General features: G+C 40.6%; 1 protein-coding gene across 1 annotated transcript; it reads left to right on the forward strand.

Annotated features, from left to right (window-relative positions):
• Positions 1-15,988: 15,988 nt before the first annotated feature.
• Positions 15,989-16,918, forward strand: LOC138369713 (variant-silencing SET domain-containing protein-like). The gene has a single exon (XM_069333147.1). The coding sequence runs from the start codon at positions 15,989-15,991 to the stop codon at positions 16,916-16,918; it is 930 nt and encodes a 309-aa protein (XP_069189248.1).
• Positions 16,919-23,325: the final 6,407 nt, after the last annotated feature.

The raw sequence follows: 23,325 nt of genomic DNA on the forward strand, positions 1-23,325 counted from the left end.
ATTAAGCAATAGGCAGAATCAGATTGTAGAATATGTAGTTTAGTAGTAGAGTAGTTTATCACATCACATTGTTTGGATGTGTGATAATTGTATGATAGACAGTATGTTAAATGTGCTTTATGTATTGTGATTTGTGTATTTGTACCCTATAATATATTTAATATAATATATTTGTGTCACAAGTGATACAAAGAGGTGTCACAAGTGACATTACAAGAGGCTCACAACAGTCACTATACAAGGCACTTTACATCTATAGTGAGTCACACAGTATAATGTTAGTGGTATGTGTGCGCGGCGTTTTTGTCACTTAAGCGTCAAAACAAAAATGTGTATACTCTTTTTACGCTCCTGACCTCAGTTCTCGAGCTACGTATTTCATTTTGGTACCAACATGTTTGCAATAAAATTCTCTAGAAGAACATCAGTAAAAAAAGTCACGAAAGGTATAGGGGTACCAGCAGCAAATAAATAACTACGTAGATGACTTGCCATGAGCACCCAACAGCAACAAAATGTTTTTACTCTTGGGATTGTTATCACCTCCACACTTGTCTTACAGCGTTAATTTTGGTATCAATGGACTCGCAATGAAATTCCCAACACGGTGATATGAATATAAACGTAAAATAATGGTCGCGGCCCACCCGCAAGAGTGTTGGAAGCGGCAAAACTGTTACCCAGTATCAGTGATGGGACGACACATGTGCGTTACGGTGCTTTGAAAGTTTATACTTATTTCATTCTCCTGACATTATTATTCTATGTACGTCATTCATTTTTGTGCCAATCTGTTCGCAATGGAATGTTCTTTGAGCCTGTAGGTAAAAAAGATCAACAAAGCGTAAGATAGAATAGCACCAAATATAAAACAACGCTGGAACATATCAATGAGCGTCAAGCACACACGAAATGTTTTTACTGTTGTTATATCTTAAGCTGGTTGGGAGAGGTACAGTCTTTAACATAATTGGGAAGGTCATTCCACATTCGAGGTCCCTTGATTTGTAAAGTATTTCTAGTTTGACTAAGTCGTACCCATTGAATATCAAATAGGTATTTGTTTCTGGTGTGGTGCTCATGGGATCTGATACAACCTTCTAGGAAGCTTTTAAGGTCAGGATTGACATTACAGTTAAGCGTTTTATATATATAAAATACACATGGGAGGATGTGCAAGGATTTAATATCAAACATATTAAGAGATTTGAGTAAGGGTACACATTCTTCCCGGTTGCCTGAAATGCTATGCATACTCGTGGCTTTAGGTATTGTATTTATTTATTTATTTATTTATTTATTTATTTATTTATATATATACAAGAAGGTACATTGGGTTTGTGAGAATACGTTGAATAGTACAGTATTTACAATCTTTGTTACATTATGTTGAAATTGACTTGAAATTGAAATAAGTTTATTTAGGTAAAATACACACAAAGGGATGAGGTAGCTCAAGCTATTCTCACCCCATTCAGTACAACGTGTTAATACATACATTGGTTAATACATTACCAAACATTCTGAGAGATAAACATATACATTTCCTCCTTCACAAGTAGTATGTTATCAGACGTACACACAAATACTTTAATGACCTAGGTATACTGTATAGACAATTTGCAAGACACCTGCAGATAATTCAACAAAATATTACAGTCTTGGTGCAAAATTCTTATATCTCACAAGAATATCATCAACCTTTCCGTTGTGACACATCCAGGCTATTTGTTCACGAACAGTCCTTATCTCAGTGTTTCTATATACATTAATCAACGGACAATCAAGAACATAACGGGCCAGGGTGTGAGACCTTAACATACAACATAGTTTACACTTCGTGTCATTATCATGAACATCTATCCCATATTCCCAGTAATATTTGTACCCAAGCCTGAGACGCATGCACACAGAGTCACTCCAAGCATTTCTCCTTTTACCATAAGTGAAATGGGTGTTTTGACTCACATACATGTAGTGTTGCATGGTTTGACTACTCTCATACATTATCTCTCTCCTCTCCACTCCCGCCTGTGCCTGAATATTTCTGATGTTGCTTCTTATTTGTCTCATTGTGAATTCACATTCAATGTCAACTTGTGGTTTTGATGTGGCACGTTTGGCCAAGTCATCCGCCACCTCGTTGAGCACTATTCCAACATGAGATGGAATCCACATGAATTTCACACTATAACCTTTCAGCTGTATCTCAGTTATTCTTCTCTTACAGTCCTCAACTATAGACATGAAGACTGGGTTTCGACTGTTTAAGGACTCCAGTGCTCCTCGGCTATCGACAAATACAAAAACATTTCTGTCGTCATGACGTACTTCCTCCAAACACGCCAGAATGGCCTGCAGTTCAGGTTGTGTGGATGATATATAATTACTAAGCCGGAGTTCAATTATCCTGTCCACAGTCCCAAACTCTGTATATATTCCCTTATTAGCACACCACACCCTGCCCTGCCATCCTCAGCCACCGACCCGTCGCAATATACATGTAAACTGTTGCCTCTTGGTAACCGAGATATCATGCTTCCATACAAACAACGTAATTGTCCCGGTTCATGATGAATCTTTTTCACCTTGAGGGGTACAATTTCGACGTCTATTTTCTGTACTTTCCAGGGAGCAGACATATTACACTGTCGAGAGGGTTTACAGCAGTCAAGTACGTCGTATTCCCTGAGGTCATGAGCTAATCCCCTCGTGTAGCGTGTCTCCCTCAGTTTCCTGGAAGTGTGTACGTCACTCAAGCAGGTCTGAACTCTCTGAAACAACTTATCCCCTCCTTTTCTCCGCATGAAACGAATAGATACTCTAGTGTTAATGTCACGGACTCTATCACACACACTCTGTAAATTTAATTCCATTCTCATTATTTCAATCATTGCATTTCTTTGACATTGTTACGACCCTGGGTTCTTTAGTGGAAACCAGAGGTCAAAATTGAGTTATTAAACTTAACTATAGTATAGCTGAACGCAACCCTATGCGTCATTGTCTGTATCTTCCCTGCCAGACGTAAGACTATTATGGTTTCTCAAAGAGCATTTAAAGACTGAGCTGGGGGTTGATTATTAAATAATAACATAGGCACCAACTTTGCTTACTAATACTTTCTAATCATTTGTAAAGTAACAATACGTTGCATAGGGGAAGATCTTTAATGTGCTTAGCTGCACGATCAATTAGGCTCCTTCCGGCACCACGACATGCGGGAGGCCTAGCTGGTCGCTAGGAGCGTTCTTCTCTGGCTGGCATTCGTGGGGACGAGACCTACTCTGTGGCTGCACCCCTACTCTCCTCCCTTCTCCTCTTACTTATTTCCCTTACCTGAAGTTCCTGTACCATTAAGTTAAGTACGGGGCGTTTTAAGTGTACCTACTCTGGTAGTAAATATTGGTGAGACATGGGGGTAGTATTTGCCAGTGTTTTGGGTACCCCTAAGTGTTGTGTTTTGTATTAGGGTACCACGTGGCGGTCCGTCTAATTACCAAAAACTAGCACATGCTACACACGCTTCAGAAAACTTCCTGGCAATACGTTAGTAATGAATAAATATGATATATTTACTCATTACAATGTTGATGCTGAACATACAACATGAAAAAACATAATTTTAATCCGAAAAAGTATCTTTTTATAAAGAAATTAGACGAAAATAAAGAGCAGGTGACGCCAAATCAAGTCGACGATCCAAGCGTCAATGTTGTGGAGCGACTTATCCAAGACAGATTGTTGCCTGGAGAGTGTTTGCTGGCATATCAGCCTCTTGTACACACGTCGTCACAAATTGAAATAATGGTATAAACTACAATAATGCATAGTTACAATAATATTTAGCATAAATAGCCAGAAAATATTGAAATTGTATTGAAAAATAGGTGTCTGGAAGTGAAATTAACTCCATGGGACAATAGTTTTGTTATATAGATGCTGATGATTATTCGCTGGTATGCGTTCGCTATACATGGACTCGCTCTGGGTGTGTGTGTAGTGTGATATACATTCAATAACATCATTATAGGGGGTAAATATGTCATATATCTTCATTACTTGTGTAATGCTAGAAGGCCGGAGTAGCACTAGGTAACTATGGATATAGCTTTGGGAAAATACATGGACCCGCTCTGGGTGTGTGGAGAGCTACACACCAGCAAATCAATTGTCTAATTAACATGCATATATATGCTAATTAACCTTCAAGATTTATAAGTCAGAAGAAAGGCAGAGATGTAGACATTACTGTAACTACATTTCAAGTAATATATATAATTTATGTGAAAGGCATTATATTTTTAAATAAATAATACTACATAATCGCCGGTATCCGGACACATGAACACTACATTCAATGCCATCATTATAGTCGGTAAATATGTCATATTTCATCAATACTTGTGTAATGCAAGGAGGTTTTATCTTTTTTAAAGATAAATATTTAAACTTTAAATATCTTTTCAAATATTTGTCATTAAAGTATATATTCTGAAAATAATCATGTAAATAAGCAAGGAGTGAATGTAAATAATCTTCAAGGAATGAGTATGGGGTGCAAAATAAATTACTAATCACAGGATATGACACTATGATATGCGTGCTCTACTTTGGGGTAAATAATTTTATTATTTACCCCAAAGTAGAGCACGCATATCATAGTGTCATATCCTGTGATTAGTAATTTATTTTGCACCCCATACTCATTCCTTGAAGATTATTTACATTCACTCCTTGCTTGATAAATTCAAGATCTTTTGAGTACATGAAAATATGTTTTAGAATTAAAGTATTCAATTGAAATTAGTAGCGTATAGCTAGCTCTAAGCAGAACTACTACTGTACCAGTAACCAGTAAAACATTTTAATTAACATTTCAGATCAGGTAAGAATTGAGACCACAAAAATCCAGTAGCATTTCTATCACATTCGTCTATAGTTGAACCATTAAGAATGTCTCTTAAATGTTACCCAAGCACACATGTTTGTGGAGACTAAAGTTATTATCAATAGAAAGCAACAAGGCCAGATGAGTTTATTGCACCATATATGACAGAGGACTTTCTAAGTGAGCAGAAAGACATCAGATTAGTGATGTGAAAGGAATTAGATTCTCTGAATCTTTATCCTGGGAATGTGTGTGTGTAATACTAGATAAGAGAGAAAATTAGGTCTGGAGTCAGTACATTAGACAGCAGAGGGTTAGAAAGGCGGAATCCAAGAGCTAACAGCTTTAGAACATAAGAACATAAGAACAAAGGTAACTGCAGAAGGCCTCTTGGCCCATACGAGGCAGCTCCTATTTATAACCACCCAATCCCACTCATATACATGTCCAACCCACGCTTGAAACAATCGAGGGACCCCACCTCCACCACGTTACGCGGTAATTGGTTCCACAAATCAACAACCCTGTCAACTAACCAGTATTTACCCAAGTCTTTCCTAAATCTAAAAGTATCCAATTTATACCCATTGTTTCGTGTTCTATCTTGTATTTATACTTTTAATACCCTATTAATATCCCCTTGTTGTTTTAGATTTAGCTACATAGAACGAAGTGTCCATGTAGCACGGGCTATGGTGAGCTCGTAATTGAGTTCGGTTATTCGCGATAACCTTGTTTCTGTGATATTTGAGTCTAATATCCCCTTTGTTATGTCCATTCATGCACTTGTAAACCTCTGTCATGTCACCCGTAACTCTTCGCCTTTCCAGTGAATGCAATTTAAGCTTTGTTAATCTTTTTTTTATATGACAGGTTTCTAATTTCTATGTGCTCTTATTATTCTTTAACATATATTGTTCATTACTTCCCACCTTTTGAACTGAGAGGATTATTATATTAGCTACCTCGTCTCTCATTAATCTAATGGCCGAGGCTACATATATCTGTGAAATTCTATCCTCAATACTCATCATATTCAATTCCGTCCTCATTATCTCAATCATAGCATTTCTTGGGTACCCTAAGATTATTCTCATGGCTAAACCATAGGTTTAGCCTATGGATACAAATAGCAAATACACAAGCAATTCATTTCATGAGGATCCCGGGGATCCTGTAAATTACTATCCTCCCTTCTCATCTAATATTGTTCTTCCGAAGAAATTACTATCTATTTGTTTGTGTTATATGCAAGAAGGTACATTGGATTTGTCAGAGTACATAACAGTGGTGTTCTTACAATTATTGTAAAGCCACATAGTTTTGGGCAAGTGCTTAATCTATCAGGGGGGGGGGGCGTCTGGCGCCTCCCTTTCCCAGCAATTAAATGTTAACCGTATAAAATGTTACAGTATTACACTGTCATTTTACCCAAGGTAGCACTTTTACTAATGTAAAATGTAATAGCCCCATTGTTAGACTTATTCTCTGGAAGTTACACATTATTACATTTACCCTTGTTACACTTACTAAGTTTAATATACAAGGTTAATATAACAGTTTGACATCCTCGGGGCACTAGTTTGACCTCCTGGGGGCACAAGTTTGACCTCCTGGGGGCACTAGTTTGACCTCCTGGTGGGCACAGTTTGACCTCCTGGGGGCACAGTTTGACCTCCAGGGGGCACATTTTGACCTCCTGGGGACACAGTTTGACCTCCTGGAGACACAGTTTGACCTCCTTGGGGCACAGTTTGACCTCCTGGGGGCACAGTTTGACCTCCTGGAGACACAGTTTGACCTCCTGGGGGCACAGTTTGACCTCCTGGGGACACAGTTTGACCTCCTGGAGACACAGTTTGACCTCCTGGAGACACAGTTTGACCTCCTTGGAGCACAGTTTGACCTCCTGGGGGGCTCTTGTTTTCCCTTTTTGGGGATACTAATGTGACTAGAATTGTTTGGTATGTTGCAAACGAGGTCGGTTATGCAACTTAATAGTGACCTCAACTGTCGTCTACTAACTAGCATGCGTTCGTTTATGTCCTGCCTCAAATAGTGTTCACTATCTATGGGTGGTTAGTTCACTAACAGTTGCAACTGTTGCAACAACTCCGCGTGTACTGCTGTCCTCTTGATTGCCGTGTAATCTTCCTCCTCTGTGCAACATGCTGGGGAGGAGGCGTCTGCAGGCTGTCTTCTCTTCCGAGGGGTCGACTGGCACTCAAGTCATACTGGTTTGTTGCACAATGATGTTACATTAACGTGATGTATCAATGAGAAATGGAAAGATTAGTAAGAGCCGTGGGGAGGATTCGAACCCGCCCACTTGGTACTCCCAAGTATGCGTTCTTGACCACTTCCCCATGATAAGAACATAAGAACATAAGAACATAAGAACAAAGGTAACTGCAGAAGGCCTATTGGCCCATACGAGGCAGCTCCTATTCTATAACCACCCAATCCCACTCATATACTTGTCCAACCCGTGCTTGAAACAATCGAGGGACCCCACCTCCACAATGTTACGCGGCAATTGGTTCCACAAATCAACAACCCTGTTACTGAACCAGTATTTACCCAAGTCTTTCCTAAATCTAAACTTATCCAATTTATACCCATTGTTTCGTGTTCTGTCCTGTGTTGATACTTTTAATACCCTATTAATATCCCCCCGGTTATGTCCATTCATCCACTTGTAAACCTCTATCATGTCACCCCTAACTCTTCGCCTTTCCAGTGAATGCAACTTAAGCTTTGTTAATCTTTCTTCATATGAAAGATTTCTAATTTGGGGAATTAACTTAGTCATCCTACGCTGGACACGTTCAAGTGAATTTATATCCATTCTATAATATGGCGACCAAAACTGAACTGCATAATCTAAATGGGGCCTAACTAGAGCAAGATATAGCTTGAGAACCACACCAGGTGTCTTGTTACTAACGCTGCGATTAATAAATCCAAGTGTCCGATTTGCCTTATTACGAACATTTATGCATTGATCTTTTTGTTTTAAATTCTTACTAATCATAACTCCCAGATCCCTTTCGCAATCCGACTTCGCAATCACAACACCATCTAGCTCGTATCTTGTAACTCTATCATCATTACCTAACCTCAGAACTTTACATTTATCAGCATTAAACTGCATCTGCCAATCCTTTGACCATTTCAAAACCCTATCTAGATCAACTTGAAGTGATAGTGAGTCCTCCTCCGAATTAATTTCCCTACCGATTTTCGTATCATCGGCAAATTTGCAAATGTTGCTACTCAAACCTGAATCTAAATCATTTATATATATTATAAACAACAGAGGTCCCAGGACAGAGCCTTGAGGCACTCCACTTACAACATTTTCCCACTCTGACTTGATTCCATTTATACTAACTCTCTGTTTCCTTTGGTATAGCCATGCCCTAATCCAGCTTAATATAGCACCCCCAATACCATGAGACTCTATCTTTTTAATCAGTCTTTCATGTGGCACTGTATCAAAAGCTTTGCTAAAGTCAAGGTATACAACATCGCAATCCTTACCACTATCAACTGCCTCAACAATGCTAGAATAAAAAGATAACAAATTTGTTAAACATGAACGGCCATTTATAAAACCATGTTGCGACTCAATTATTAAATTATGTTTTTCAAGATGAAGACGAATTTTATTTGCTATTATAGATTCGAGTAACTTTCCCACAATAGACGTTAGGCTAATTGGTCGATAGTTAGACGCAAGTGATCTATCTCCTTTCTTAAAAACTGGTATCACATTAGCAACTTTCCAAAACTCTGGCACTCTGCCTGACTCTATTGATATGGTAATAACAATGCAGCCTGGGATTCAAGTGAACCCTCTAGGGGTCCCGAGGCGTGTACTGAAGTCCAACCAGCGGTTTACTTATTGTTCTGCTGGTTTGATCCTCTCAGCATGGTCACGACGACGCTAATTGCTCAGAGGAAGCGAATCTTGCCACAGCCTTCTTTCCTCCATGGGATACGAACAGTGAATCAGTTGTCGTGTGACTAATAGGAACATCACAGCCATCCTCCTGACGTCATACGTCACGGCTGTGCCGAGTTCCATCTTGAAAAGATTTATAACGTTCGAGCAGTAACTCAGAAAACAAGAACGTGATGCGCGTCCCACTTTAGAGAATGAAGTTTCCTATGAAACTTGATTAACATTTGTACAAGTCTTGTTCAACCATCGTCCAATGGCTTCATCAATTTCCACTCCTAATAATGTAATTACTGCGCTGCATAACAGTGCTTCTGGAGTAGTCCTATAATAGGATAATATATCTACAGCCTCTGTGACGAGTCATCAGCCGGGGCTCGTCTCTGGCATCAATAACTTGCTATCATCGTCCCCAAGATATCAGAGTGTTCCAAGTCTCGGTGATATGACTAATATCTTATTTCTTGTCTACTGAAACAGCCAGTGTTAAGTCTTCTGAATATGTGGTCGCCTCGGGTACTACCGTCGTCATATTATTAATATTACCATTACTACTACTATTGTTATTATTATTAGTGTTGTTAATTGTCATTCACACTAACGTGGAACTAACATTCCATTCACCTGGGTTGTAGGAGACTTGAACCGCGAACCCCACGTGCATGAGGCCGAAGCTCTACTGGGCTATTGAGTAGTCTTAATAAGGAAAGATTCCAATAGTAACTACTTAACAGCCCAGTCGATAGAGCTTCAGCCTCACACACATGGGCTGCGCAGTTTGAGTCTCCTAGAGACCAGGTGAGAGAAATTAGTGTTAATACTAATAATAATATTAGAAAACCAATAGGAGCCATGATGAGGATTCGAACCTATGTGCGGGTTATTCCCAGACACACACGCCCAGAGAATTAGGCAACGACAGGGTAAAAGGATTGCAACCTGAAGTTCTACTGAACCCACGAGAGTTCCTGAGGCTTCCACTGAAGTTGAACCTGAAGTGGAAGCCTCAGGGATCCTCGTGGGTTCAGTAGAACTCCAGGTTGCAATCTTTTTACTAAGTTTCAGTCTAGTTGTCTGAGGCGTGGGCCAGGGAATAACCAGTACAAAGCTTCGAACCCTCATCACGGCATCTTCGGATTTTCTCACTGATGCATCACGTTACAATGATTTCTCTCTGTGTAATAATAATATTATTATATTATTTGTAATAATTTTAGGAATTATAATATAAATAATGTTACCATATTATGAACTACATACTACGATAAACACATCCGCGAAACAAATGTTATTGGATGGAAAAATAATGAAATTTTACTGAGTCAAGCTTGGCACTCAATGAGCCTGGGATTGGTTATCATGAAGGTAATCACCAGAGTGTCCTTCGCTCAGACCGGGGAGGTCCTGCTTGGGAGAGTGGGAGAGAGAGAGAGAGAGAGAGATGAGAAAAGAAGAGCAGGCAGAGGAAGAGAGGAGAGGGGGAGAGTGTTGAAATTGGGAGCGAACCTTATTTGAAAAAAATATGGAAAAATGTGATGGGCGAGATAATTTTTAAATGAAGTCAACAATTAAGAAGGCTCGAGTGACAAACCATACATGATAGCAAGATAGAGATAAGTCTACGAGGTATACTTAGAATACTAGTATACTTGGGATACTAGAATACTTTGGATACTAGTATACTTTGGATACTAGTATACTTCGTAGATGAACCCTGCCTTAGTACAGAGCGAGTGAGACCTCGAGGAAGTAGCCACAGGACCAGCAAGTTATGCCTAGTCTGTCAAACACACACACACACACACACACACACACACACACACACACACACACACACACACACACATACACAACTAGGTGAGTACAACTAGGTGAGTACGCACACACACACAAGTTATCTCCCCCTTTTTTCCCACTTCCTCTGTAGCATACCAGATATCCCCCCCCCTACCCCAAATCCCTCCCACAGATTGGGACCCCTTAACCCAAGTGGCACACGCACTAGGGGTCATAGTTGGAAATTGTGTACCCAAATGAACCACAGAGATATTAGAAAGAACTTTTTTAGTGTCAGAGTGGTTGACAACTGGAATGCATTTGGAAGTGATGTGGTGGAGGCTGACTGTTGGCAGTCAGACTGTGGAGGCAGTGCTGACACAGTTTCAAGTGCAGATATGATATTGCCCAATAGGCTCAGGTGCCTGTACACCTGTTGATCGACAGTTGAGTGGCGGGACCAAAGAGCCAGAGCTCAACCCCCGCAAGCAAAAATAGGTGAGTACACATACACACACACACATTCACTTACATACACACACAGAGAACAGAGAGAAAAATCTAGGAGTTGATATCACACCAAACCTGTCTCCTGAAGCCCACATAAAAAGAATAACATCTGCGGCATATGCGAGGCTGGCTAACATCAGAACTTCCTTCAGGGGTCCTGTGTAAGGAATCATTCAGATCTCACAGTTCACTGTGAGGACATAGGCAAGTAAATCTGAATCTGCCCTCTGCCCCTGTGTGTGAGTGTGTGTGTGTGTGTGTGAGTGTGTGTGTGTGTGTGTGTGTGTGTGTGTGTGTGTGTGTGTGTGTGTGTGTGTGTGTGTGTGTGTGTGTGTGTGTGTACTCAATTAGTTGTACTGTACTAGTTGTGTTTGCGGGGGTTGAGCTCTGGCTCTTTGGTCCCGCCTCTCAATCGTCAATCAACTGGTGTACAGATTCCTGAGCCTACTGGGCTCTATCATATCTACATATGAAACTGTGTATGGAGTCAGCCTCCACTACATCACTTCCTAGTGCATTCCATTTACTAATTACTCTGACACTGAAAAAGTTCTTTCTAACGTCTCTGTGGCTCATTTGGGTACTCAGCTTCCACCTGTGTCCCCTTGTTCGCGTCCCTCCAGTCTTGAATAGTTCATCCTTGTTTACCCGGTCGATTTCCCTGAGGATATTTTAAGTTGTGATCATTTCCCCCCTTACTCTTCTGTCTTCCAGTGTCGTAAGGTGCATTTCCCGCAGCCTTTCCTCATAACTCATGCCTCTTAGTTCTGGGACTAGTCTAGTAGCATACCTTTGGACTTTTTCCAGCTTCGTCTTGTGCTTGACAAGATACGGGCTCCATGCTGGGGCCGCATACTCAAGGATTGGTCTTACATATGTTGTGTACAAGATTCTGAATGATTCCTTACACAGGTTCCTGAACGCCGTTCTGATGTTAGCCAGCCTCGCATATGCCGCTGATGTTATTCTGTTTAAGTGGGCTTCAGGAGACAGGTTTGGTGTGATATCAACTCCTAGATCTTTCTCTCTGTCTGTTTCATTAAGTACTTCATCTCCTATTCTGTATCCTGTCTGTGGCCTGTTTACAATGCCTAGTCTCATTACTTTGCATTTACTCGGGTTGAACTTCAACAGCCATTTGTTGGACCATTCACTCAGTCTATCTAGGTCATCTTGTAGCCTACTACTATCATCCTCTGTTTCAATCCTCCTCATAATTTTTGTATCGTCGGCAAACATTGAGAGAAACGAATCTATACCCTCTGGGAGATCATTTACATATACCAGAAACAATATAGGTCCAAGGACTGACCCCCTGCGGGACTCCACTTGTAACGTCTCGCCAATCTGAGACCTCACCCCTCACACAGACTCGTTGTCTCCTGCTGCTTAGGTACTCCTCTATCCACCGGAGTACCTTCCCTTTCACTCCAGCCTGCATCTCCAACTTTCACACAATCCAAAAATCCAAAAATATGCAGTCTGCCCACCCTTCTCTTCCTTGCCTTATTTTTGTTGCCTGGTCGTCGAATTCAAGTAACCCTGTGAGGCAGGACCTGCTATCCCTGAACCCATGTTGATGCTGTGTTACAAAGTTCCTTCGCTCCAGATGCTCCACTATTTTTTTTTCGCACAATCTTCTCCATCAGCTTGCATGGTATGCAGGTTAGGGACACTGGCCTGTAGTTCAGTGCCTTCTGTCTATCCCCTTTCTTGTATATCGGGACTACGTTAGCTGCTTTCCAAATATCTGGCAGTTCCCCTGTTACCAGTGATTTGTTATACACTATGGAGAGTGATAGGCACAGTTCTTTTGCTCCTTCCTTTAGTATCCAAGGGAAGATTCCATCTGGGCCTATAGCCTTTGTCACATCCAACTCTAGTAAACACTTCCTTACTTCTCCGCTGGTAATCTCAAACTCTTCCAGTGGTTCCTGGTTAGCTATTCCCTCACTTATCTCTGGAATTTCTCCTTGCTCTTAGGTGAAGACCTCCTGGATTTCTTATTCAGTTCCTCAAACACTTCCTTGTCATTTGTAGCCAATTCATATCATGTGGAATGAAAACGTTGCCTCTCTGTGTGATCCAGTTGAAACGTTTCTCGTCCTGGTGGATCTAATGCGCTTCAGTCTGGTTTCGCATAATACATCGCATTTTATCGTGAAGTGAACACAATGCGTAATTAACACAATGCGTAATGGACACAATGCCTATTGGACACAATGCCTATTGGACACAATATGATGTACTATAAATCATAGCGGCTCACAAACTACCAGGCTTATGAGGCCTTGGGTCCCACAGTTAGCTTAGGGTAGGTTGAGGCAATTTAGTACATCATTTTTGTGATGTATACACCCCGAGAGGATCAGATGGCTTCTATGTGTTATCTTGTAGAAGGTCCTGGGAATTCTAATGCTTCACCTTGGTGTATGATCCTGTTAAAACTCTTACTTGTTGATGTCTTTTACTGTTGTATCATTCATATATCACAATGGCGTCATATATGAAGGAGAAAATAATTTTGGGACAATGGGGGTGATTTGAACCGGCGTTCTGGTGATTCCCAGTCACCTGAATATACGTCGTTTACAAAACACATGAAAGATATTGCAGCAAGGTTGATATGAGGTGTTTTTATCCAATTAACGCCCATAAATTAGATCAATCATGCAGTACGAAGCGTTTAATTATTATTTTTGATCACAATTCAATTTAAATTTTGAACAAATTTAAAAGTGAGAAGTTTATTTATTGTGAAGCAAACATTAAATGGCCGACACAAAAAACGTTCGTCTGCACTTTTCAACTGAGAAGAGATGTGGCTGGTCTGTGTGTATTTGAACTTTCCAATAATATCATAAGAAAATCTTCACTCACGCCCTCGTGATTAAAATACCAAACAAGCCCTTCGTTCGACAAACAGAAAGCAGCTACCTATCAGTGCAAATTTCTACACTTATTTCATCATAAACACACAATATTATGTTAACTGTTTTGGTAAGAGAATGACAACTACAGCAGTCACTGGAACAAATCTTGTAAGTTTATATCCAATAATAAAAATTTCACCCAATTCATTACATGCTTACTGTCATAGCAACAGATAACGAAACCACAAAATGGTCCCTCTAAATCATTATCATTAACCTACCTTCTCCTACCAACCAACCTCCAAAAATATATAATGATTACAAGTAATAACAATAAAAACATGAATAATACTAATTTTAAACAGATAATTAAACAGTTATTTACAAGAATACCGACATCATAGTCCTCACATTTCACATTCTTAAAGCGTTATAGGACATGATCCTGGATGAAATTGGAGTGTAGTATAGAAAAAGGTCACTTTTAATTAAATAATCTATATAAAATGAGAATGTCTGTCTGTCTGTTTGTCTGCCTGTCAGTCCGAGGTTGGATGCCATATGCTGGGTCTTGCCTCGATGAACATTCTCAGGATAAATGCAGATTTTACCGGGAGTGCTATAGATAGGTCAGGGGTTGGTCCAATGACCATCTCCTCCCCCTGACGGGGGTTTGACACCCCCAATTCCCCTACTTCACAAATACTGTTGATAGGAAATGTTCTGCCTTGAATCGAAAGATTTTAGCATTAGCTTAAATATTAGTTAACTCACTTATTGCCTATCAGAGCGGACGTTCAGATGATATATTTCCATGGTGGACCTCTAGGCACAACCTCTTGCTTACAGTGATGCAGGAAGGGTGTGTGGGCTAGGGAGGTGGAGGTAGGGAAAGGGTGTGAGGGGCAGTGAGGTAGGTAGAAGATGGGAAGGGGCGTGTGACGGAGTGGAGGAAAGTGAGGGGAAAGAGGACGTGTGAGTGATGGGGAGGAAAAGATAGGCGAAGGATGTGTGTTGGCCGGGTGGAGACAGAGAGAGAGTGTATTAAGTGAGACAGGGAGTGTGTGTGTGAAGAGAGACAGAGAGAGTGTTATTGAGAGACAGGGAGAGAGTCTGTTAAGTGTGACACGAAGAGAGTGTGTTAAGTGAGACAGGGGGAGAGTGTGTTAAGTGAGACAGAGAGAGTGCGTGTGGGAAAAGAGACAGGGAGAGAGTATGTGTGGAGAGACACAGAGTTGGTGTGTGTAGGTAAAGAAAGGGAGGATGTCTGGGGGAGACAAAAGACCCCAGATTGACCCCGGGCACCGCTGGGTACCAACCTCCCCCCCTCCACCCTCCCATCTAATATTATATAAACATAACATCATTTGCAACTAATATTTCTACTTTTCAAATGTGTAAAAGCTTGATTTAATATAAGCTCAATGCCTCAACAATACCTCAACCACGCCTTAACAATGCCTAAACCATGCCTCAACAATGTCTCAACAATGCCTCAACAATGCCTAAACCATGCCTCAACAATGCCTTATCAATGCCTAAACCATGCCTCAACAATGCCTCAACAATGCCTCAACAATGTCTCAACAATGCCTCAACAATGCCTAAACCATGCCTCAACAATGCCTCATCAATGCCTCAACAATACCTCAACCACGCCTTAACAATGCCTAAACCATGCCTCAACAATGCCTCATCAATGCCTCAACAATACCTCAACCACGCCTTAACAATGCCTAAACCATGCCTCAACAATGCCTCAACAATGCCTCAACAATGCCTCAACAATGTCTCAACAATGCCTCAACAATGCCTCAACAATGCCTCAACAATGTCTCAACAATGCCTCAACAATGCCTCAACAATGTCTCAACAATGCCTCAACAATGCCTCAACAATGCCTCAACAATGCCTCAACAATGCCTCAACAATGCCTCAACAATGCCTCAACAATGTCTCAACAATGCCTCAACAATGCCTCAACAATGCCTCAACAATGCCTCAACAATGCCTCAACAATGCCTCAACAAGCCTCACAAATGCCTCAACAATGCCTCAACAAGCCTCACACATGCCTCAACAATGCCTCAACAATGCCTCAACAATGTCTCAACAATGCCTCAACAATGTCTCAACAATGCCTCAACAATTCCTCAACAATGCCTCAACAATGCCTCAACAATGTCTCAACAATGCCTCAACAATGTCTCAACAGTGCCTCAACAATGCCTCAACAATGTCTCAACAATGCCTCCACAATGCCTCAACAATGCCTCAACAATGTCTCAACAATGCCTCAACAATGTCTCAACAATGCCTCAACAATGTCTCAGCAATGCCTCAATAATGTCTCAACAATGCCTCAACAATGTCTCAACAATGCCTCAACAATGCCTCAACAATGCCTCAACAATGCCTCAACAATGTCTCAAAAATGCCTCAACATTGCCTCAACAATGTCTCAACAATGCCTCAACAATGTCTCAACAATGCCTCAACAATGCCTCAACAATGCCTCAACAATGTCTCAACAATGCCTCAACAATGCCTCAACAATGCCTCAACAAGCCTCACAAATGCCTCAACAAAGCCTCGACAAGCCTCACAAATGCCTCAACAATGACTCAACAATGCCTCCACCATGCATCAACAATCTCTCAACCATGCATCAACACTGTCTCAACAATGCCCCAACAATGTCTCAATAATGCCTCAAAAATGCCTCAACAATGCCTCAACAATGCCTCAACAATGACTCAACAATGCCTCAACAAGCCTCACAAATGCCTCAACAATGCCTCAACAAGCCTCACAAATGCCTCAACAATGCCTCAACAATGCCTCAACAATGCCTTCACCATGCCTCAACAATGTCTCAACAATGCCCCAAAAATGTCTCAATAATGCCTCAAAAATGCCTCAACAATGCCTCAACAATTCCTCAACAAGGCCTCAACAATGTCTCAACAATGCCTTAACAATACCTCAACAGTGCCTCAGCAATGCCTCAACAAGCCTCACAAATGCCTCAACAATTCCTCAACAAGCCTCACAAATGCCTCAACAATGCCTCAACAATTCCTCAACAATGTCTCAACAATGCCCCAAAAATGTCTCAATAATGCCTCAAAAATGCCTTAACAATTCCTCAACAATGCCTCAATGTCTAAACAATGTCTCAACAATGCCTCAACAATGCCTCAATGTCTAAACAATGTCTCAACAATGCCTCAACAATGCCTCAAAAATGCCTCACCAATACCTCAACAATGCCTCAACAATGCCTCAACAATATCTCAACAATGCCTCAACAATGCCGCAATATTTCAACAATGTCTCAACAATGCCTCAACAATGCCTCATCAATGTCTCAACAATGCCTCAACAATGCCTCAACAATGCCTCAACCATGCCTCAATAAGGCCTCAAAAATGCCTCAACAATGGATCAACAATGCCTCAACAATGCCTCAACCATGCCTCAATAATGCCTCAACAATGCCTCAACAATGCCTCAACAATGCATCAACAATGCCTCAATAAGGCCTCAAAAATGCCTCAACAATGGATCAACAATGCCTCAACAATGCCTCAACCATGCCTCAATAATGCCTCAACAATGCCTCAACAATGCCTCAACAATTCCTCAACAATGCCTCAACAAGGCCTCAAAAATGCCTCAACAGTGCCACAACAATGTCTCAACAATGCGTAAACAATGCCGCAACAATGCCTCAACAAGGCCTCAAAAATGCCTCAACAGTGCCACAACAATGTCTCAACAATGCGTAAACAATGCCTCAACAATGCTTTACCAATTCTTCAACAATGCCTCAACATTGCCCTAACCATGCCTCAACAATCCCTCAACAATGCCTCAACCATGCCTCAACAATGCCTCAACAATGCCTCAACAATGCCTCAATGTCTCAACAATGCCAGGTCGTTAACCTAGCAGAAGTGGGCAACACCTACCACCACCCAAGTGGGTCCTTGACCCCGTATTTGTTAAAGAACATGAACGATTAAAGCAACTTGGAGATACGTACAAACGAACCAAAGCACAAGGTGATTTGCATGCATTTCTAGTTGCAAATAGAGAGGTGAGAGATATGAGCAACGTTATACGTAATAAACATTGGGAAGAGTTCCTACAAAGTATAAATGAGCAAACAACACTTGTTGAAGTTTGGGAAAAGATACGAAAAATCTCTAGAAGCAGCCCAACCAAACCACTGCACCACAGCCCACTAGAACAAGCAAACATCCTCCTTGATCAATGGGCACTAACATCGAGCTACGACTCACTCCCAATTAACATACAGCACAAACTTGATGACACACGCCCCAACAGACAACGAACCATCAATCTTGCCTGTACAGCTATCGACGTGTCTGACCTTAATGATGTAACTGAATGGGAATTAAATCATGCACTAAAGATGTGAAAATCAACTGCTCCTGGAGAGGACGGTATTACTTACAGTCTACTGAGATTATTCTCACATGTACCAGGCAATCCACTATTAGTGTTGTACAGAATGAGTTTACGTGAAGGAGTATTAGCTGATGCTTGGACAAAGAGTGTCATTGTTCCCATCATTAAACCACACTCAGATAATTATAGACCCATATCTCTAACATCGTGTGTTTGCAAAGTGCTTGAACGTATTGTTCTTAACCGACTCATGTATCGTATACAGGGGCACCTGTCACCCCAACTGCTTGGATTTATGCCTGGGCTCAGTACACAACACTGTTTTGCTGAGTACTTCGCACATATTGAAGCTTCCCCCTCAAACAGTCTTCATCGACCTAGCAGCAGCTTTTGATACAGCAAACAGAGAAATCATACTGGAACAGCTTGCCGAGCTGGGAATACAAGGAAAATTACTGAAATGGATAAAGGGCTATTTGTCTAATCGAGCAGCATATGTTTTGTTTAATGGTGTTAAAAGCACAGAGAGCAAACACTTTGAACTGGGAACTCCACAAGGAGGGGTCCTCAGTTCCTTGTTGTTCAACGTTCTGATGCATAAACTTATTAAAGATCTTCCAACTAATAATGAAGACACTGTCATTTGTTATGCTGATGATATATGTTTACAGGCTGCCACCGAGCCTAGAATGCAAGTTCTGCTCGACGCATTTGCTACTAGAGCTGAGGAATGTGGCCTCCTTATCTCTGTACAGAAAACTCGTGCCCTCATTCCATGTGGTATTCCACCAGCCAATTATCATATAGATGGGCGAGCACTTGAGAACTGCGAGTCTTACAGATACCTTGGTGTCCCCATTAACGACCCTGGGTACTTTTCTTCTCTCAAGGGAAAGATTAAAGCCCTTGCGGGTCCTCGTTGGTGTCAATCATGGTCTTAACGTGAGACTTGCTAGAATGTTTTATGTATCATATATACGCTCTGTGATTGACTACAATGCTCTACATCTCACACTGTATACTGTCAAAGAGCTGAAATCTCTTGAAACCTTGCAAAATGAAGCTATGAGTCTCATCCTTGGGGCTCCAAAGTCCACGTGAATAGTTAATATGAGAGCAGAGTTAAAATTACCTACCATAAGTGAGAGAATTTTACCTATTAGCACAGTTTTCGGCGTGAAGGCATTGAGTAGATCTAGACAACACATGAAGTTTCAAGCTAAACTTTCTAATATGCTGCATTCACCTGAGGTCTATAGAAGAAGAACAAAATCTGATTATGTATATTGGTTCTACAAGGTAGCCAACTCCATCAAAATATTAAATATGTACCCAACTCAACTAATGATTAATCAGCCAATTACTCCATGGGATAACTGGGATCTATCAGTTGATTTTGTAAATGCGCCCAAGAAAGATAGTGTGCACACTACATTATTAAAACAGTTAACACTGAAAATCATCACTGAAAGTACTCAGAGTATGGGTAACGATGTGTATCAGTGCTATACCGACGGCTCTGTAGAAGAAGGTGGACGATGTACCGGATGTGCATGTAACATATATGAACAGTCTTCTCTCGTACATACAGCAATGAAGCGCGTCAATGACTGGGCAAGTACAACTCAAACCGAACTTGCATATACACAACACATACCTTGCACAACATATACCTTGCCACTGAATTTTTAAAAGACAAAGGCAGTGGACTTATATACTGTGACTCGCAGAGTGCACTCCTGGCATTGAACGCACATAGTAGTGACACCCAGAAAATAGTCAGTGATATTCGAATGAATGTTTTAGCTGCTAAAGAAAACAGATTTGAGATTAAATTCCTATGGATACCATCACATGTTGGCATCTCAAGGCATGACACTGTTGATATGCTTGCAAAGACAGCCTTCAGAAAACCAGTGGTAGAAATTGATATGGGTGTTTCATTAGCAGTGACAAAGAGAATACTTAAACAAATATCTAATGAAGATCTCACCGACCTAACAAATTCACAAAGACCTGAAAGTTGTAGCATTAAATATTATGATAGATATCGTGAGGAGACATTCACATATGGGACTAATAGAACAAGAACCCGGCAATGTGATGTTATAGTGGCCAGAATACGCCTAGGATATAGACGTATCTGGAAGCTTTCTCAAAACCCAAATGTCGAGTACGCAATGTGTCAACTTTGTGAAAGAGAAAACATGCACTCTCTTGAACATTATATTGTAGAATGTCCCATACTGACTGACTTTCGCCCTCCTTGGCTAAGGTATGCTGAACTCTGTAATTACTATATGAGTACTGGAACACTTGATGATATATTGGACTTGTATCCAAGATTAACCATATAATATATCAATTATACAATGTAAATATATGATGTAACTATATAACCTAAGCTTGTAAAAGCACCTTCATGACCTTCAGTGATTAAGTGCTTAATTGCACACTAGTTTCTTTATCAGCTATCTCACCCTGTCAGAGTAAATGAGGCAAATGTATGTGAATGCATGTGTGTGTATATATGTATGTATATGTATGTGTGTATTTATATGTATGGGTATAAAGTATATATGGAAGCTGATCAGAATTACATTTCACCTTTGTGAATGTACATTAATGACAATATGTAAAAGACACATCAAACACTTTATGTAGGGCATACGTAAATCTGTGTATCTATGTATTTACGTATGTATGTTAGCTTAGCATTTTAAAAGTACCGAATAACCTTCTGTGGTTGAGTGTTCAATAAACCCTTGAACTATATGTTTAACACTTCTCTAACCCTGTTCATGGAGGACAGAAGAAAATATATATATACTAGTTAGCATTGTAAATGTGTGGCCACGTCTGTGGTAGAAAATAATAATAAAAACAAAAAATGCCTCAACAATGCCCAACAATGCCTCATCAATGCCTCATGGCCAGAAGATGATTCGACTGATTCTCAGGTTACATTACTTATAACATATTGTGGTTCAATGGTTTAAAGCGCGTGTTTGGAGCACCCAGGATGCTGGTTCGAATCCCCTCTCATGGTAATTACTGATTTTCTCATTGAGTCATCCCATTAATGTAATATCTTTGTACAATAATAATAATAACAGTAATAATAATAATAATAATAATAATAATAATAATAATAATAATAATAATAATAAAATAATAATAATAATAATAATAATAAATAACAATATGAAGAATATTTATTCAAATTCTAATACGAATAATAAAAATAATAGAACCATTAAACATTATTGATGAACAGTGCCACACGTCATAAAAAATAAAGAGTAAGGAAAACCAAATATGTACGCATTTACCTTGGAAAATATATAAGCAAAATCCAAACTTCGCAGAGTTTTGATTTTAAATGTTTAAGAGGATGGTAGAAATTGGTGGAGCCTTCGATACCCTGCACTCTGGTACCATTTGTTGTCGAGCAAGGAACAGAGACAGAAGTGATGTTACTTGTGCTTAGTGAGCAGAGAACAGTTAAGTACAAAGAGAGAGTAATTGTATTACTCTAGTGTAATATAGTTTACGTTTTATTGAGTACTTATATTATTTCTGTGAATATTATTGATGTGTGTGTGTTAAGACTCACACTCAACTGTAGTTTCCTAACACATCTCCTTCTTGAGTGGTTATCTTGAGATGAGATCGGAGCTTTGCGTACACGCGGCCCGGTCCTCGACCAGACCTCAATTTTGTTCCACACCCCCTAGGAAGCAGCCCGTATCAGCCGACTAACTTCCAGGTACCTATTTACTGCTAGGTAACAGGGGCATCAGGGTGAAAGAAACCTTTTTGCCCATTTGTCTCCGCCTACAACGGGGATCGAACCCGAAACCTCAAGACTACGAATCCGAAGCGCTGTCCACCCAGCTGTCAGGCGCCCCAACTTGCTGTAACATTTTTCATATTTCGTAAAGTATAAATTTTCATTCACTTAAGCATAGAACATTATATAAGGTAATTGGGTAGTAAGAACTCAGGTGACCTTAGTAGGCATGTCTTTATGGACAGTGACGTCACATGTTGGCAGTCAGCTAAGTAACCCCAGTGAATGATTGTACATTATAGTAATCAGACGAGTTAGTTCAGAATGGTGTTTGTAATTACGATGCATTTATGGTCCTGTCATCTCCAAAAAGATTCACTTGTTTATATCCAATGGGATTGATTGTGAGGATGGGTGGTGTTCTTTACCACTATGATGGTTGGAAGGATGTTTGTTGTGTTGCTAACTCACCGATAATTCATGTTGTTGTTGTTGTGTAGTGTGTTGCAGATATTTATTATTTAAAAAATGCTTTACTTATTTCCATTCAACCAAGCTAATAACGACGTACATACCCATATGGTACTCACTACCACAGAACTGTGAAGACTCCCCAGTGGGAATAGTGTACCAGCTGTGAATACTCCACAGTGATAGTGGTGTACCAGCTGTGAATACTCCACAGTGATAGTGGAGTACCAGCTGTGAAGACTCCTCAGTGATAGTGGAGTACCAGCTGTGAAGACTCCTCAGTGTACCATCTGTGAAGACTCCTCAGTGTACCAGCTGTGAAGACTCCACAGTGATAGTGGTGTACCAGCTGTGAATACTCCACAGTGATAGTGGAGTACCAGCTGTGAAGACTCCCCAGTGATAGTGGAGTACCAGCTGTGAAGACTCCTCAGTGATAGTGGTGTACCAGCTGTGAAGACTCCTCAGTGTACCAGCTGTGAAGACTCCACAGTGATAGTGGTGTACCAGCTGTGAAGACTCCTCAGTGATAGTGGTGTACCAGCTGTGAAGACTCCTCAGTTTACCAGCTGTGAAGACTCCACACTGATAGTGGTGTACCAGCTGTGAA

The sequence above is a fragment of the Procambarus clarkii genome, chromosome 29 (assembly GCF_040958095.1).
Source record: "Procambarus clarkii isolate CNS0578487 chromosome 29, FALCON_Pclarkii_2.0, whole genome shotgun sequence".
Taxonomy (NCBI): domain Eukaryota; kingdom Metazoa; phylum Arthropoda; class Malacostraca; order Decapoda; family Cambaridae; genus Procambarus; species Procambarus clarkii.

What these genes read in the sequence shown, in the direction of transcription:
- LOC138369713 (XM_069333147.1), top strand. Translation starts at nt 15,989, where the DNA reads ATGCCTCAACAATGCCTCAACAATGCCTCAACAATGCCTCAACAATGC.